Source organism: Rhinopithecus bieti, unplaced genomic scaffold, assembly GCF_001698545.2.
Source record: "Rhinopithecus bieti isolate Rb0 unplaced genomic scaffold, ASM169854v2 scaffold_9876, whole genome shotgun sequence".
Classification (NCBI taxonomy): Eukaryota; Metazoa; Chordata; class Mammalia; order Primates; family Cercopithecidae; genus Rhinopithecus; species Rhinopithecus bieti.
In genome coordinates this window covers 621,430-640,552 of record NW_016806295.1, presented here as the reverse complement: position 1 = coordinate 640,552, position 19,123 = coordinate 621,430, and the positions used below count along the sequence as shown (strand labels likewise).

The 19,123-nt window shown below is 46.7% G+C and overlaps 1 protein-coding gene across 1 annotated transcript in view; it reads left to right on the top strand.

The window, feature by feature from the left end:
* The window catches only part of OTUD7A (OTU deubiquitinase 7A), a 185,362-nt gene extending 167,451 nt beyond the window's left edge, over nt 1-17,911 (top strand). The window contains exons 9-11 of the mRNA XM_017875400.1: nt 12,511-12,638; nt 14,473-14,622; nt 17,562-17,911. Of these exons, the coding sequence (XP_017730889.1) occupies nt 12,511-12,638; nt 14,473-14,622; nt 17,562-17,845 (562 nt within the window). The 3' untranslated portion in view covers nt 17,846-17,911. The remainder of the gene's footprint in view (nt 1-12,510; nt 12,639-14,472; nt 14,623-17,561) is intronic.
* Nucleotides 17,912-19,123: the final 1,212 nt, after the last annotated feature.

The window sequence follows — 19,123 nt, the reverse complement described above, 5'->3', positions numbered from 1 at the left end:
AAACAGGAGGTGTGGACGCCCCATCTGGAGGAGGGGATGCGGGGAGGGACCTGGGAGGCTTCACCCAGGCTCTCCGTCTGGGTGGCTGGGTGACTGCTCATTAACAAGCCCCAGACTGGCTTCCTTGTCCATGACATGGGCTCTTGCTGAGGATGGTCTCCAAGGATGGTGCCTACAGTTTAAGCCAGAGTGCCCCTAAACTGTTCCCTGGGGCCTGAGATACCATCTGGACCTTGCTCCATGACCTTTTCTTCTTGGTCCTGCCAGGAGGGACTCCTCAGCCTGGCCTCTGCCCACCCCCGTCTTTCTCAGGGTGTTTTCATTGGATAGATGGTATATCCCTAACCCTGGAAATTCTCCTTCCTCAAGTACCCACTGGAGAAGTGGATGTGGATGCCCTGGAGAACCCAGTGTGTGGCGCCCAAAGCACGTTAGGAAGTTCTCAGGGCATGCACATCTTGGAGGATGGAAGTCATTATATTGCATGCCAGTCTTCTTTGCAGTAAGCACTGATTATTAAGCATTTTAGGAATTGTTATGTCTTTGCCCAGTGACCAGATTCTCCCCACAATCCCAGATCTCGCATTTGCTCAGCAAACTCACAAGAAGACATGAAGTCGCAGGGCTAAAAGTGGGAGTGAATTTTCAGAATTGGCTTTTCTGAGCTGATTTCTACCAATGGGCTCTGGTCACAGAGTGCAGGTCACAGTTCCAAACTCTCGTCCCAGATAAGATCTTGTTTGCCCCTCCATTTTAGAGCCCCCAGCTAAACTGGAGTTCCAGTACCAGAGCAGCTAGCAAACCTGCAATAAGGAGAAATGAAAAGGGACCTGGACATGGGCGTTTACAGTGTGCCTTTCACGGGATACTTCTCTTACCTGGCAGGTGTCCTAACACCTGGCTGCCCAACCCATGAGCAGGGGGTCCCTCACATGGGAAGCTTGTTTGTACTGGCAGATGGCTTTGTGGCTCCTGTCTGGCCTGTGTCTATTTTTTTCTTACCTGATCATCGCTCTGTGGCTGGGACCAACCTTGTGTTCTCCTTGGCATCTGGTGAAAACATGGCCTGGGGTAGCCTCTGCTTCTTCCAATGGAAGGTGCAAATTCAATCTACTGCCACAATGAGAAAGGAGTTCAAAGATTTTTACTTATAGATCCTGGGCATGGAGGCCATCATGAGTTGGGAGGGCAGTGCTCCATCCCAGGGTCACATGAGGTAGGGATTAAGAGTCAGGCAGAGAGATCCAACTAGAAATATATATAGGGGAATAGGATGTGGGTCACTTTAAGTTCATGGGCAAATGCCTTAATGGTCCATTTAAAGGAAGTGGTGGGAAAGCGGAAAGCCCAGTCTCCTAGGCAGGGAGATACCTCTAAGTTCTTATCTCTGGCCACCAGCTTGGGTCATTTGGGTGTGGTGTTCTACTTCCAATGCCCAGGCAGCAACCTCTGCTGTTTCGTTTCTGTTCTACCCTCTACACCCTCAGGAGCCTGAGGAGCCAAGCCAATGCTCTCTGGTTGCCTTCAACACTGAGGCTCCTGGTATAGAACCAGAACCCTTTCTAAGTCTTGGACAAGGAGCCAGAAGCAAGTAGGAAAGGGCATTATGATTTTCAAGCTGCCCCAGCTGGAGCTGGGATCCTCTCTGCTACCCCCTGGGTCACTGAGCAGGTTTCAGTTGCTCACATGGCTCCCATGCTCAACACTAAAACTGGAATGGAGAAAGGATGCTCTGCTGCAGCTGTCCTCCATCACCTCCCAACTGGGCCCACCATCCTGTCACTGCTGCTGAGATAAAATGGCCCTGCCTTAAGTTAGCCATGAAAAGAATGCCATGCCAGTACAGTGGTGCCTAATACTTAGCCTTTGCACTGTTGTTACCATGGAGGCCCTCCTGCATAGCTACTCAAATACCAGGTGTTCTGCCAGGAGGCTCCATGCTGGGCATGGCCCAACTCCATGCCTTGGCCCTAGCACAGAACTTGAAGGATGGGTAGATGAATGGACAGACAAGTAGGTGCTTGGGTAGACAGATGGCTGAACAGAAGAATGGAAGGATGAGTATGTGGATAAATGGATGGATGGATGGATGGATGGATGGATGGATGGATGGATGGATGGATTGATGGATAGATGGCTAGATGGACATGTGGGTGGATGGACAGGTGTATGGGTGGGTGGATGGCATGGATGGACGGACGGACGGACGGACGGACGGGTGGATGGATGGATGGATGGATGGATGGATGGATGCACAGACAGCATATGAATGGATGGATGGTTGGATGGATAGATGGATGGACAATTGGATGGGTGGATAAATATATGGATGGATGAAGAGAGGGAGGGAAGGAAGAGAGATGGGTGGGTGGGTAGGTGGGTGGATGGAAGGATGAATGGATGGATAGATAGGTAGGCAGAAGGATGGATAGATGGGTAGATGTTACATGAAGGCAGAGTTCCCTGAGGGCCTCTGCAGTGCCTTTCACAGCACCAGCATATAGTAAGTGTTCAATGAATATTTATTGGTTTTTTGGTTGGAAATACGATGACCCTGCTTTAGGTTTTGCATGAGAAGAATGCTGTGCCAGTACAAAGGTGCCTAATACTGAGCCTTCACACTGTTGTTACCATGGAGGTCCTTCTCTGTAGCTGCTCAGATCCCAGAGTGTTCTGCCAGTAAGTGAAGATGGGACTCAGAGTCCAGGGCTGAGAGGGCTACCTTTCATCTTGCTTTGCCCGCTTCTCAGCATTGGTATCTGACTCACGAGCAGCTCCTCTCTTTCCAGCACTGCCCCCTCCATTCCTTGAATTAGGGAAGGAACAGTGCTGCACATTTCTAGTTGGGGTATTTCTCTCTCCAAGTATGCAGATTGTAACTCCATGTTCTCTCCTCCTGTGCTGTTCATTATCTTGTTCAACCATTTCACTTGCCGGCACTCGGCGCATACTGGGCGACAGGGACAAACAAGCAACTTCCAAAAACACTTGACCCCCAGGCACCGCAGCTTGGCTTTCAGGGGTGGCTGGGCAGGCGAATCACCTGCGATGTTTCAAAATGTACACCCAGGAGCACAGCGTTTAGACCTGGCATAAAATATATGTGTGTGTCTGTTTGAATATGTATTCATGTCAATACATATTTAAAACATTTCTTTTCTACTTTCCTTTCCTTCCTCGCTGAAAAAGTAAGTTCGAAAGCCATTAGGTGGGGCAAAGCAAGGTGGCATCTGGAGTGGGTGGGGGATGGGAGGACACCAGGGGCCAGAGCCAGATGTCAGCCAAACAGGTGAAGAGGGCCACCTCGGGGAGGGGGAGCAGAGGCGGGAGATGGCTGACATATGGGAAGATGGCTGACATAAGGAAATGCTTTAGAATGAATACAAACAAGTTTCCTTACAGTAAGTGAAGAAAGTTGCAAGTAGAATTCACTTTGTAGGGTTGGATTAGAATTGGGGTATCAGTGAACTCAAGGTTTTCTATAAATATTGAGAGGGAGAGAAAGATGAAAATAAACATGCAAATCTGTATCCACGTGTGAGTGTGAACTTGAACCACCTTTTTGCACCAGGAAGCAAGAAAACGCTCTAAGAAATGAAGAAAGCTGGGCATGGTGGCTCACACCTGTAATCCCAACACTTTGGGAGGCTGTGACCGAAGGACGACTTGTGCACAGAAGTTCAAGACCAACCTTGGCAACATAGTGAGACCCCGTCTCTACAAAAATGAAAAGCGTTTTCTGGGCATAGTGTCCTGTGGTCCCAGCTACTTGGGAAGTCAGAATGGGAAGCTCACTTGACCCCAGGAATTCGAGACTGCAGTGAGCTATGATCTCACCACTGCACTCCAGCCCGGGCAACAGAGTGAGACCCTGTCTCAAAAAAAAAAAAAGAAAAAAAGAGAAAAAAGAAATGATGACGATGTCATAGGACACAGATCCAGCTTTAGAAAAGCCACACTGACCACATCAAGGAGTATCTGAGCATCCACATAATCACACTAATGGATTATAACCCATTGACTAAAATGGAAAACCAGAAATCCATAGTGATACCAATAAACCTATAAAGGTCTGGTGAGGAATGGAGTGTTTGCACAGGTTCAAGTTCCTCCCCACAAAATGCTTGCTAATTTCAAAGGAAAAATTAGTAGCTCTGCAGGGGCAAGGGCTGGGAGATGACCTTAAGGCGTGGTCCAGGTCAACCTCACCGGTGATGGGACAATTGGCAGTTCACACAACCTGACAAGATGTCACAAGAAGGACTCAGCTTGACCCAATCCAATCTAACCATGATGTACTAGAGAAACCCTTATGAAGGACATTCTACAAAATACCCAGCCTGCAATCTTCAAAAGTGTCAGGCCATGGAAGTCAAGGCTATCCTGAGAAATGTTCCAGGTGAAGGAGACTAAGGAGACGCCACCGCTGAATGCTGCATCTGATCCTGAGCAGGAACCTTTGTTCTAAAAGGCATTATTGGGACAGCTGGCATAGCTATGTGGGGTCTGGTGATTGCATGTAACCGGGTGAATTCTTGATGTCAGTGGCTGTGTGGTGGTTGTTTAGGAGGATGTTCTGTTCATAGAAAATGAGCAAGAACTTTCCAGGCTGATGGGGCACCAGGTTGGCTGTTTATTTTCAAATGGTTCAGGGAAACAAAAGCTCTTTTTACTATACGTGTGCAACTATTTTGTGAGGTTTCGATTGCTGCCAATTTTTTGAACTGTTGAGATAAATTGGGTTGGATGTGGTGGCTCACGCCTGTAATCCCAGCACGTTGGGAGGCCAAGGCTGGTGGATCACTTGAGGCCAGGAGTTTCAGACCAGCCTGGCCAACATGGTGAGACCCCATCTCTACTAAAAATAAAAAAAAATTTAGCTGGGCGTGGTGGCAAATGCTGGTAATCCCAGCTACTTGGGAGGCTGAGGCAGGAGAATTGCTTGAACCTGGGAGGCAGAGGTTTGTAAAAAGTAAAATAGAGGTTCTTCTTCAAAGACTTTCCTCCCCATCTAGTTAAAAATAAATAACTTCTCTTAGAAGCAAAATTTATCCAAAGACCTGTGCTAACATTCTTAAATATCTGATAGCCATAATAAAAAATAATCAATATACTTTATATTCTTAGCTCCCACAATATTTTTTGCCCTGACATTTATTTATTTGCCCTGGCATACTTATACTAGTCCAAGCAAGCATTAAGTCATAGCCTGTTCCTCTTCCTTATTTAAAAGCATTTTTACCTTTCTCAACATTCCACAAATTACTTCCTCCTTCCTTTATTCTCCTCTGCCTTTGCCTCTTTTAAAAAATTCTAAGTTACTAACCAATCAAAACAAATACAAATTTAAAATCCCGTTCCAGCCAATAAAAACCGGACATAGCAGTAAGGTGGACGTGTCAGGTTATAAATGACCCTGTCTCCTTTATTCAGTACATTCTCATGACAAAACTGCTGGCAAGCACACCCTTTCTACAGAAAATACAAAAATGGCCTTCTAAAAAAAATTAAATTTATATTCAAGTAATATTTATTTACGACACCAGGAAACAAACAGTTCAAACAATTTTGGTGGCCCATATCGGGGGGATACATTCTCCAGGGGTGGTCTCCAGTCCTCTCTCATAAGAGAGCGTGCTCCTCGGCCTCACTGCAGTGGCCTCAAGGATAAGAGCTCAAAACCCACCCGGTATGTCAAATAAACCCGGACTCTCAGCAACGGGAAAAAAAAAAATCCTCAGATATCACGTGAACCAGAAAACTCTGTGCACAGACCAAGGAAAAAACACCGGGCGAGCCGGTGAAGTATTTCCTTAGTAATCAAGACTAAGGAAGAAGCTGCGGGGCAGCCAAGCATTCCTTAGTTAAAACACACCAAGGAGAGAGAAACTGCAGGGATGGTAAAACGTTCCTTAGTCGGGACTAGACAAAAAAAGCCGTGGGAGGTGGTAAAATATTCTTTAGTCCGGATGTCTTAAAGGTTAAAAAAAGGTAAAAAAAAAAAAAAGCCCATTGACGGGGGTTAAACCTCAAAAAGAGGTGAGAAATCCCCATGGGGGGGACTGAACCTCACACAAACCTCTGATAGTAAAATATATATCTATGTATACATATATATACACACACAGAGAGATACAGATATAGATATACATTGAAAACTCCCCTTTTCCCTCTTCTCGGGGAAAAAAAAAAAAAAAAGACTAAGCTCCACTCCTGCCAGTTGCTCCTCTAGGGGAAGGGGAAAAAAAAAAGCAAAAACACCAAGCATGACGCCAGACAGCCAGGCACACCAAAAATGAAGTCCCTCTCCCCAGCCCAGCTCTATGTGAAAAAGAGGGCGGGGACTGGCGCAGGAAGAAAAGCCCACAAGGTGAAAGGACCTAATTCTTAGGACTAAGGACAGTTGTCTGCCAAGCCTCTGGGCCAGTGACGGCCCTGGGCCAGGACTGCAGCCGGCCCGGGGCCGAGACTACAGCCACGCAAAGCCCACCCAGCCCAAAAAACTAAGTGTATAAAAAATAAATAAATAAATAAATCGGGAAAAAAATAAAACAGGAGAAGCAGACGGCAGCGCATACGCGGGGGCGGGCCTGTGCCCGGGCCTAGCCTGAGCTGCAGGAGCCGCAGAGCGGGAAAACTCGGGGGAAAAAAAGGAAACAAAAAAGGACAGAGAGAGCAAGAAAAATAAAAGTGCAAATAACAAAATAGGAGAAAAAAGTAAAAAAAAACTAGAAAAGACAAAAATCAAAGAAAGGGTAAAACTAGGAAAAGAAATAATGTAAAAGAAAGGCAGAAAGTTAAAACATGTTAAAAATTGTCTGTAAAAGTCATAAAAGTTATAAAGTTTATGCAAAAATATTATATAATTTAAAAGCAATTAGGCCTCCTAAATGTAAAACTATTTAAAAAACAGTTTATGTACAAATTATGTTTTAAAATATACTTTTAATATAATTACAAAAAGACATAAAATATGAATTTTACCTACATTAAAAGGTTAAAAAAATTCTGTTTTAAAAGTTTAAACAAGTCCGGGCTTGGTAACTCATGCCTGTAATTTTAGCACTTTGGGAGGCCAAGGCTGGCGGATCACAAGGTCAAGAGATCGAGACCATCCTGGCTAACATGATGAAACCCCGTCTCCACTAAAAATACAAACAAATTAGCCAGGTGTGGTGGCGGGCGCCTGTAGTCCCAGCTACTCGGGAGGTTGAGGCAGGAGAATGGCGTGAACCCGGGAGGCGGAGCTTGCAGTGAGCCGAGATCACACCACTACACTCCAGCCTGGGTGACAGAGCAGGACTCCATCTCAAAAAACAAGCAAAAGAAAAGTTTAAGCAAATTTTAACTATTAATTATAAAGAAAATTCTGTATGTAAACATATTAGGTAAAGAAGTATCCAGTTTTTCTGTTAACTAAAATAAAAGCACAATAAATTTTTCTTAAAGCCCTAACCTGCTCTTTAACAAAATTATAAAGTTTTAAAAGCCTATAAAACCTTACCTTATAGTCAGACATTAAAAGTAAATAAGTCTATAAATTTTTATTAAAGTTTAACATTTATAGCACATTAATGTAAAAAAATTCATACAAAAAGCATTATCAAATATAAAATAGTGTTTAACTTTCTTAAGCCCAAGGGTGGCCAGATAAGTCACAAGGTCCCACATCCCCAAGGCCACAACACGCAGGGGCAGTGAAGGCCACAAAAAAGCCAAGACCTTAAGTGGGGCAGGGCTGCAACATCCCCTAGGCAAGACTAAGCAGAAATGGAGCAGAAGACGTTGCCATGGGGCCTCAAGCCCTACAATATGCAACGAAAATTATAAACTTAATTTATCTTCCACTTTCCCTTCCCTCAAAACTAAAAATCTTTTAACACAGGTACCAACCCTAAAATTTCCAGTACACCAGCACCAGCCTAAAAACTACATCCTTATCAAAAAATAAAAAACTCAAGCCAGCCTGGGAGGGACCCTATTTTATGCTGTTAACCACTAAGACTGCCGTCCGCACAGCCAAGAAAAAATGGACCCACTATACTCAAATCAAGAAAACATCTTAGGTTACTATAGTAAAATCAAGCCCTACTAAGTTAAAATTTTAAAAAGCTTAATTTTCATATACCTTCTCTATTTCTTTCCTTTCCTTATTCTGTTACTAGCTCCCTTATTATTAACGTAACTAAATCTAACTCACCTCAAACCATTGCCTTTAATGCTTCCTCTATCACACCTTGTAAAAATATAAAAAATCAATGACAGCTAGCCTTTTCACACAAATATTTATGTCCTGGCCCTCTAATTAACACAATTACCCCTAACACTTGTCGTTATAATCACCTGCAAATTTTCTGCTCCTACTGAGAGGTGAAGCCAACTGGACTTCCTGGGTTGAGTGGGGACTTGGAGAACTTTTCTGTCTTACAAGAGGATTGTAAAATGCACCAATCAGCACTCTGTAGCTAGGATTATAAAATGCACCAATCAGCAGAATCCTAAAAGTAGTCAATCACAGGGAGGACTGAAAAAAGGACATTCTGATAGGACAGAAATGGAACATGGGAGGGGCCAATAAGGGAATAAAAGCTTGCCACCCCAGCCAGCAGTAGCAGCAACCTGCTCAGGTCCCCTTCCACGCTGTGGAACCTTTGTTCTTTCGCTCTTCACAATAAATCTTGCTGCTGCTCACTCTTTGAGTCCATGCCACCCTTAAGAGGTGTAACACTCACCGTGAAGGTCCACAACTTCATTCTTGAAGTCAGCGAGACCACAAACCCACTGGAAGGAACCAACTCCGGACACACTACAGCCTAACAACCTTGCAATAAATGGAACTACGTCCTTTAAACTACTCAAGAGCAAAGTTAAACTTCCACACACACAAAAAAAGTTATATAAATCTAAAACCCTTCATCTATTTCATTAAAAAACCTATCCCTTCTAACTGTCAACCTTTATCAATATAACCCTGTCCTTCTATCACCACCTCCACCTTAACTAACTCTAAACCTGCCCTTAATCACTTCTGTAATATAGAAATTGACATAAATTTTTAAAAACCCTAAATATTTTTCAAATACACATTTTTCCATCTTCCCCTTCTTCAGTAGCCTAAGTTCTAAATCCCACACCAGTTACTCCTACATCTAATAAAAGTAGAATGTCTATTATAAAAATAAAAAATTGAAGACAGACCTTAGCCATCAAAACAATATATCAAAATACAAATGCCTAGCTAAAATAAATATTCTGTTCACACTTTAAAAACAATTATTATGCTATTACACTTGTACACATGGTACTCCAGAGGCCCAAATTATCCCCTTTCCACTTAAATGGTCTCCTCAACAACCAAATATAAACTATGTAGTAGTTCTTCAAAATCCCACTGCTTAAAACAATCCATCATGCCAAGCTCTCTCTGCTGTTTCCTAAAATTCAACACCCTGCGCATCAGCCCCTGAGGACAATCCAGCTTCCACCTTTTCTAAATGCCAAATTTACTTTGTGCCTCTCACGGCAAGAAAAAAATTTAATATTCCTTAAAACATTTAAAAAATAATGCAAGAAGCTCAAGCTTTTCCAAAAGCTTGCCCATCAATCCATGCTTAGCCATCCCCAAACAAATATATGGTAGTACTATAAAGGACCCTTACTAAACACTGTGCCAAATAATTGAAACAGCACTAATCCAGTTAGTGGTCCTTCACTCTAGCATTTCATCAATGTAAAAAACTAAAAACAAAACACCGCAGGCCAAAAAAAAATTCCTTGTAAGTCGTTTAATCCTCAAGTTTACATAAATGCTATTAAAATCCTGTAAAAAAAAATTCCAAATAAACTTAAAACACAAAATCAAATACCTGCAAATTTTAAATCCACGTTATTCTGGTAAGTAACTATGAATAAAAAAAATGTAAACTAAATAAACTACATCTGTTACAATCAGCAACAATTCATAAATTACACTGAAAACTCCATCAAAAAAATAGCTAAGCAATTAGGACCTACCAGACAAATTGCCTAAAAAAAGCTTTAAATATAATATTAGCAAAAAAAATTGTCATAATTAAAACTCAATATTGTACCTTTATTCCTAATACTGCCCCTAACAAAACTGTAACAAAAGCACTACAAAAATTAACAGCACTATCCAATAAACGTGCCAAAAAATCTAAAATAACCCTTTTTCTAAAATAATAAAACATCAATTCAATAAGTAAAAAAAAAAAAATTTGGCCAGGCGTGGTGGTTCACGCCTGTAATCCTGGCACTTTGGGAGGCCGAGGTGGGCAGATCACGAGGTCAGGAGATTGAGACCATCCTAGCTAACACAGTGAAACCCCGTCTCTACTAAAAATACAAGAAGAAATTAGCCAGGCATGGTGGCGGGTGCCTGTAGTCCTAGCTACTGGGGAGGCGGAGGCAGGAGAATGGCAGGAACCCGGGAGGTGGAGCTTGCAGTGAGCTGAAATCACGCCACTGCACTCCAGCCTGGGCGACAGAGTGAGACTGTGTCTCAAAAAAAAAAAAAAATTAACTTTAATTCTCACCTTGTTCACTCTTAATAATATACTTATTCTTATAAGCTATTATATTATTCCCTGCCTTCAAAATTTTATACAAAAACTTATCTCTACCACTCTTACAAAGTTAACTCCTAACTCCTCCACCCTATTCAAAAAATTACTTCTCGTAAAGCAATTAAATCCAAACAGACAAATTTTAAAAAAATTATAAGAGGGAGAATTGTAAAAAGTAAAGTAGAGGTTCTTCTTCAAAGCCTTTCCTCCCCATCTAATTAAAAATAAATAGTAACTTATCTTAGAAGCAAAATTTGAAGACCTGTGCCAGCATTCTTAAATATCTGCTAGCCATAATTTAAAAAATCAATATAGTTTATATTCTTAGCTCCCACAATTTAGCCTAAATATTTTCCCTGGCATACTTATACTAGTCCAAGCAAGCATTAAGTCATAGCCTGTTCCTCTTCCTTATTTAAAAGCATTTTTACCTTTCTCAACATTCCACACATTACTTCCTCCTTCCTTTATTCTCCTCTGCCTTTGCCTCTTTTAAAAAATTCTACGTTACTAACCAATGAAAACAGATATGAAATGTAAAATCCCATTCCAGTCAATAAAAACCAGACATAGCAATAAGGTGGATGCATCAGGTTATAAATAACCCTATCTCCTTTATTCAATATACTCTCATAACAAAACTGCTAGCAAGTATAACCTTTCTATAAAAAATATAAAAATGGCCTTACTAAAACAATTAAATTTATATTCAAGTGCTATTTCTTTACAACACCAGAAAACAAACACTTCGAACAGGTTGCAGTGAGCTGAGATAATGCCACTGCACTCCAGGCTGGGTAACAAAGTGAGACTCTGTCTCAAAAAAACAAGGTAACTTGAAGCACAAGAAAAAGAACAAAACATGGGCAGTATGTAACCAGAATTCCCCAGGTGATGCTAATGCATTCCCCAGGATTCACAGCCTGCATTCCGGAAGTCCCCGGGGACTGGGAACTTTGCCCATGAAGCTGTGAAGCTCTTTCCCTGGGCCATGCCAGGGGCCACATTTGCCGGCCCTGGCCCCACCTGCTGCCATCCTCACGGACTCCCTCCGCTAATTCTGAGCATTCCTCAGACACTCAGGAACGAGTCTGAGAGCCACCTCTGGGGAGTCTTGGCCGGCGCGGCCATCTCAGCTGGCAGGCACTGCAGGTGCAGCCGAGGCTCCATAACGCTGTGAGCTCTGGCTGTCCTCTCAATGTGCACCTCCCTTTTGGGTGGCCCTGCTATGGGGGGACATCAAGGCTGCCACCTTCTGCCTGAACATCTTAGAGTTTGAGTGGAAGCATTCTTGAGCCTGCCGTTTCCCAGATCCTCAGACATGAGCCGGGGACATGGTCAGGGAGGGTCTGGGCCACCTGGGCTGCACATTCACGTCGCATCCCCTCCAGCTCTGGATTGAAATCCAGACAGCCTCCTCACTGTTCTCTTCCATTGGGGTGAGTGTCTTCTAGAAGGCTCCTCAGATCTTGGTGGTAATGACCCCACCAGCCCATCAGATGTGCTCAGGGAACCCCTGGGTCCCTGAGGGAAATAAACAAGAGAGGAACCCCTCCATCCCTCCAGCCCCCACTGCTTCCTTGTGAAACACCCCCAGAGAGCCAGCAGTCCTGCTGCCACAGACTCTGGTGGGCTGCCTCCCTCTGCAGAGACTCGCCTTCACAGCGGCCAGCGCCCTTCACCTGTGGGCTCTTTCCAACTCGTCTTCCGAGACCGCTGCCACGGTGGGGTAGAGGAGCTGGGACCTGTGCGTTTGCCATCAGCGGATGGCATGAGAAGTGGCCCAGGATGGCGCAGCTGCCGGGGTCCATGAAGATAATATCCAGAGTGGGGAGGGCTCAGCCCCTGCATGAAGCAGTCCCCACTTTCTCCATCCTCCATGCTGTTTTAGTCAGTGACCAGCTGGCTCTGTTTTGTTTCACAGTGTGGACAACTCTGAGGACCCCGTGTATGAGAGCCTGGAAGAGTTCCACGTTTTTGTCCTAGCCCATATATTAAGAAGACCCATCGTTGTTGTGGCAGATACAATGTTAAGAGACTCAGGTGGAGAAGGTAAGTTCCTCAAGAGATGTGCTGTATTCCTGACACAGAAAGCGTAGCATCCCAGCTAGAAAGCAGATAGCACAGAGCAAGGTCGAGCTCCCAGAGGCCACAGAGCATCTACTCAGTGCAAAGATCTACTCAGCGTGTTTCTTTATCCTCCCTGATGGCGGCAAGGGTTGCTCTTCACCAGCTGCCCTGCCTGTCAACGGCAGGTGGCCAGGAGAAATCTGTGAGGACCAGGACTGAGCCCAGAGGGCCTCCTATCTCCTGTTGTGTGCCTAGGGCACAGCAGACAGTCCATGCCCCTCCAACAGCCCTGGGCCATGTCAGTCACTCAGGTGCCTTCCTGCCCCTCCGCAGGCTACGTGTGTGTTAAAGACTAAAAAGAAAGCAAGACAGAATGCATAGCAAGGCTATGATAGAATCAGAACTGGCAGAGAAAGAGGCAGGGGCAGTTTATGGCCTGCCCACCGACAGCCACACTCTGTGCATAGCCCCTTCTCGAATGTTCCTCCATTCAGCCTTTGCCACAGCCTCCCAGGGTGGACACCACCCTCCCCACTTTACAGAGATGAAACTGAAGCCCAGAGAGGCTAGGCAATGTCCCCAGGGGGATCAGCCCAGGGCAGGGAGTGCTCCAAAGCCTGTCCTCCCTCCAGCGTGCAGCTGACCAGAGCATCCCTCCAGCCCAGTTTGAATTTACACCTGCACCTTACAAAAGTCACAGGTCTTCCAGGGAGTTCTACAAATCAGGATGTGGCTCTTCATGCTAAACAGCTGCCGTAAAAATTCTGATGTGGCCACAATGGTTATGTAGCCAGGGAACTGGGAGGACACAGGTCCTGCCTGGCCCACCCCCTTCCCTATGTGGCTCAGGGACGCGGGCCTGCTGAGGTCTGCAGCTCTCCGTGCAGCACCAGGACTCGCATCAGGGCCCTGCTGTGTAAGCCCAGGACTGAGCTCCCAGCACCATCAGATATCTGAGTTGTGGGGCGAGGGAAGGTCCACCCTTTCTACCATTGTACTCACAGCCCTCTTGCAGGTACCCCCACCCTGCCGCCTCTCAGTGGGACTCTCCTGTGAGCACAAGCACAATGATCAATTTAGACAAAGCGAGGATGGGGGAGGAACTCTAAGAGTTCATCAAAGACGTCCCTGAAATTACCGTCCCTGAATTCTGCCCAAGGAGTGCAGCAATACACTGACTCTGGGGCCAAAAGGCAAGACATTTCATGAGCTAAAAGCAGATGATGCTTTGGGACAGATATTTCCGAAGTTATTCTATTTTGGTGAAGGTGTTAGGCTTTTCTGCCCTCTTTTTTACGAGTAAGAAAATGAGATTGTGTTCCCGTCACTGAAGGCCTCGATCCCTTTGATTCTCAGTTCCCATCTGACTTACATCTTGGTCCTGGAGCTCTCTGGCTGTTTCCTTCAGATTCAATAGAAGAGGTGTTCAAAATATAGAACAAATATACACCCTCGAGAAGCATAGATACTGCGTTGTATACAAATGCTTTACCAAACACTAGGAGAGGAAGAAGTACATCCAGAAAAATGTGGGCTTCCAGGCTGCAACTGCTCTGACCAATCTCGGGTGACAGTGTCATCCCAGCCCTGGGGCTCCTGAACACCTGTGCAGGTCTCAGGGCCGCAGGAGTCCTGGGGCAGATAGATGACTATGGAAACTCTCAGCCCCATCCCTCAGCACCACCTCCATCCGCCCCTCCTGTCCCTCCGCTTCTCCACGGAGCCCCCCGGGATAGTGAGGGACAGGGACGCAGGGGCCTCCCCTCCCAGCTCGGGCTGCTGCTCCTCACACCCTCATCCTGGTTTGTGTCCACAGCGTTCGCACCCATCCCATTCGGAGGGATCTACCTGCCCTTGGAGGTCCCTCCCAACAGATGCCACTGCTCGCCTCTGGTTCTGGCCTATGATCAAGCACATTTCTCTGCCCTCGTGTCCATGGAACAGAGAGACCAGCAAAGAGAACAAGGTATGCCTGTTCCCAAGAGAGTGCGCGCAGGGGCCTAGGGTGGGGGCAGAGCCATCAGAAGGGACCCCGTTGCACAGGGAGGGGGATTGTGGAGACCTCTCCTAGAAGCACACCTGTGCACACTCAGCAGTGACAGGTTTTGCATAAAACTACCTTATGCATGTGTGAACGTTTTGATTGAAAATAACCATGTGAAAGACAACATTCTCTTTAAAATACTGAACAAAGGCAACCTACCCTTAAATAGCTTTTACTGTTCTCCCTTTCACTTGTATACATATTTTATAGGAATGTAATTAGTCTTAGAGGTAAATTAAAGGGAAAAAAACTTCAAGAGCAAGTATTAATGAATTATGGCCCACCACCCATTTTTATAAATAAAGTTTTATTGGAACAGAGCCACATTCATTCACGGATGCATCCTCTGTGGCCATTTTTGCACTACAGTGGTAGAGAGAGGAGCAGCCACTGACACCGAGGCCTGCAGCACCTAAAATATTTACTTACTGACTAGCTCCTTATGAGAAGAGTTTGCTCACCCCTGCTCCAGGGTAAGCTTTTAACTCAAAAGGTCAACATTTCCTTTCAAAGCATTGCAGATGAGTTTCCTCTAAACAGCCATTTCAGTGCTGCCGATGTTGGGCCGGCCCCACAGGCTGTGCACTGCACAATTCCAGGGCACCAGTCAATGTCTTTGCTCGGGAAATAGGGGGATTTTGCTTGGAACAATTGTTGTTTTCTCATGTTAGCTACTGATGGATGTGTGACCAGCAAGTGGAGAGGAAACTCCTTCCTGTTGTCACTCTTGTTTGTGGTATAGGCAGAGACTCACTCCCCCACGAGACCGACGGACAGGCAAGACCAACTATTTCAGAGTCCCTGCCATTAGGTATGGTTCCAGGGAACGGAAGTGATCTGTCCAGGCCCAACAGGGGCAGGAAGCTCAGGGGTGTCTGCTTCTGACCTTTTCCACTGAGTGTGCAGCTCAGGAAGTAAATACAGCAACAAGATTACCCCCCTAGGACTCCCAAATGCTACTCCTTCCTTTAGACAGCTGGCAAGGAAAGGATGCAGGCAAATGAACAGAACCCAGCCTCCCCCAGCCCTCCGCCAGAGGTGGCACCAGCGTGTCACTTCCTGGCCTGGCGGTTGAGTTGGGAACGAGGCTGGGGCTGTGGAGCAGAAACTGAAGGTGAGAAACGCACAGGGCGTTGAAGACCCCTTCCCAAGAACAGATACAGAGCTCCCAGGAGCCGCCACACGCAGCGCAGCGGCAGAACCCAAGTTGCAGAAGAGAGAGGACGGGAGGCTGCAGCCAGCCATGACAGGAATGTCACATCATGGTTCTTTATTATTTGCAGATGTGGCACTGGCCACAGAAGGAAAGATTTAATCAGTAAGGCCTAGGAGGTCTTTCCATTGTCTCCCTGCTTTCAATCCAGAGTGCCTGCACCGCCTTCCCGGGGGTTTAGCTCTTTGTAGGGCTGACCCAGCCTCTTGGGAGACCAGAAGGACCTTTTCAGGATCTGGGATCCAGGCCAGGGCTCCCTCTGTCCAGTCCCCAGGGAGACTCTGTGGTCACAGGAAGATGATGGTCCCAAGGCCAGCATTTCCCAGTGCCAAGCACAGGGTTCAGATACCCGGCCCCCTCCTGGCAAAAGGCACCGAGTATTCTTCCAGGCCTTCCAGATACTGCTTCTTGGTGTTTTCAAGGCACATACGAAAGCATCCTTCCTTCGAAGGATGCCCATGGAGGCCGCTGTGGCTCGGTGCCTTTCAGGAGAGCCTTGCAGAGTTGTGGGTGGTTTCACTTCTGATGACCTGGTTTCTAAAAACTGGGATCTGGTCCCAATGCACCCCTCAGAGCCACTGTGGTGTGGGCCTGTGGCTCCCTCACAGTCGAAGCAGCCCACTGGGGTCCTCCTGGGCTGGTGCGGGTCCGCGCGTCCAAGCATCCTGTGGCCGGGCTGCACATTCACCCATAAGGTCCCCACGACCCCCTGCAGGGCAGGTGCCGTGGCCACGCTCTTTGTCATGCACCGGTGTGCCCCCTTAGACCTTCACCTCTGCAGCCCTCCCTCTGTGCCTCAAAGGACACTGGGGGGACGGGACAGAGTCGCAGCTGTGCTCTCAGGTCACAAGACTCCTCAGCAGAGAGGGACGTGGAAATCACAGTGAGGCTGCAGCTTCCAGGATGGGACCCCGCATCCTCTGAGCGCAAAACAGGAGCAGCCATACCACAGTAGCAGGCTCAGGCCTGCTGGGGCAAGCTGGCCGGACGGCTAAGTCGCAGGGCCTGGTGGGAGGCAGGAGATGGGAGACTCCAGAACACTGAGCCCCAGGACACCACCAGCCCCCACTGTGACGCACAGGTGTCACCCTGTGCCATGGTGCCCTGCCCGTCCTGTAGACAGCACCCTGTGACAGAGGCTAATAGATACAGTAATCATAGGCCCCAGGAAGAGCAGACACCGTGTCCTTGTGCCTGAGGAACGATGCTTTGAGAGCCTGGAAATGAGATTAAAAATGTATTTCAGGCTGAGACAAGGCTCCCTTCTTCCCATCACCCCCTTCCTCCTCCACTGTTTACATGGCCCATCATGTCTCATCTGCATGTGTCCAGCTCCTGGAGGCTTAAAAATCCACGAGGCATTCTTTAAACTTCTCATCTCGAGTGCCTCTCCCTCTAAGGGAAGCCCCCTCTTACAGGTGCTACTGCAGTGGCCCAGCTACTGCTGATGCCGCCACTGGCCGTATTCAAGTTCAGGAATCCTCCCCTGTTTCCCAGGCTAGGCAAGGACTTGGGGAGAGGGAAGGGCTTGAGGTGGAAGGTCAGGAGCTGGTGGGACTCGTCAGGTATGGGCAACCTGAGTGGCTCAGGCTTTGCAAATCTACCTTAAGACTTTTTTAGATAAAATGTATGCATTCTTTCTTGGTAGGTTCCACACCTGATGGCCACCTGCTTTCTCCAGGGGAGGACATTAGTCCTTTGCTGCCTGACACCCTGAGCCCTGGGCCTTCAGCTTTTTGCAGGAAGCAGCCTCCTTGCAGCCACATCTTAAAATGGCCTCCAGGGGAGCTCTGTGAAACCCAGATCTGGGCATTCTGTCAGCACCCAGCTCGGGACAGTTCATACTGGCCACTGAGCAAATGTGTACATTATGAAAAATCAAATCAATTAACAGGAGAGGTGCCGCATAGTTCCTGGAAACATAGAACCTAGGAAAGAACTTTGGAAATCATCCAGTGCAATAATCCCAACTCCCCCTCCTTTTATAGCAAACGTTGTCCAGTGTACTCTTCATTATCCTGAAATGAAATTCATGGATAATGTTACCTATGTTGGAATAAAGTCCATTTAATAACCCCTACATCGGGAGAAATCAAAGGAAACCAATGTAATCAAATAGTCTGCATTTCTGTAAATGCTCTCACACAGCCATACCGCAAGACTCAATGAAGCAATCAGATCCTGGCACCCATATGTGGGATGCCCAGTTACACAGGCAGGGGACATAGGTGTGCTGAGCATACCTTCAAATACCCCAGGAGGCTCTGTCGTCCAAAATGACAGCTAACTCTTGGTAAAGTCCCAAACAAGCCAAGCGCAGCCTTGCCCATCTCCACAGCTCCTCTTCCCTTTGCGTGGATATAGAGCCATGCAGAGCATACCCTCGTGTACATGTTAGCTCTTGGCCTGGCCAGCAGGTTGCACTGGGAAGGGCTGGGTGCATACGGGTGCTGCCTAGGTCTGCACCCCACCTTCAGGCTCATATATTTGCAGTTGCTTCCTGTGCTCAAGTGCCGTTCTAAGGTCCTTTCCAGGAATAACTATTTAACCCTTCCCATTTCCTATTCCCCACTTTACAGAGGGGGAAGTTGAGAAAGGAGGAACCATCCCCAGGGAATGGTTGTAGCCAGTGAAGGATTGGGAGGGTGGATGGCGAGGCTTCTACAAAGACTTGGCCCAAGAGAGTGGCATTGAGAGAGCATGCATCTCCCAGAGAAGAGGCTCAGGAAGTGGTACCCCAAGTCAAAGCCTGCTTGGGATGAGACAGTGTCTCAGACCTGGTGACTCGGGAACCTTCAGCGTCGAAGAGAGTAGGGAGGGGGTGCTTTGTTTTATGGAAGCTGTCAGTGCCATCTGTGGCTATTCTTTTCTTTAAAATTTATTGGCCAGGCGCGGTGACTCATGCCTGTAATCTCAGCACTTTGGGAGGCGAGGTGGGTGGATTGCCTGAGCTCAGGAGTTCAAGACCAGCCCGGGCAACACAGTGAAACCCCATCTCTACTAAAATATAAAAAATTATCTGGGTGTGGCAGCACGCGCCTGTAATCTCACCTACTCGGGAGGCTGCGACAGGAGAATCTCTTGAACCCGGGAGGTGGAGGTTGCAGTGAGCCAAGATTGCACCATTGCACTCCAGCCTGGGTGACAGAGACTTCATCCCCCCCCCAAAATAATATATAAGTCAATTGTTTAAATAGTTTTTCCCTCATA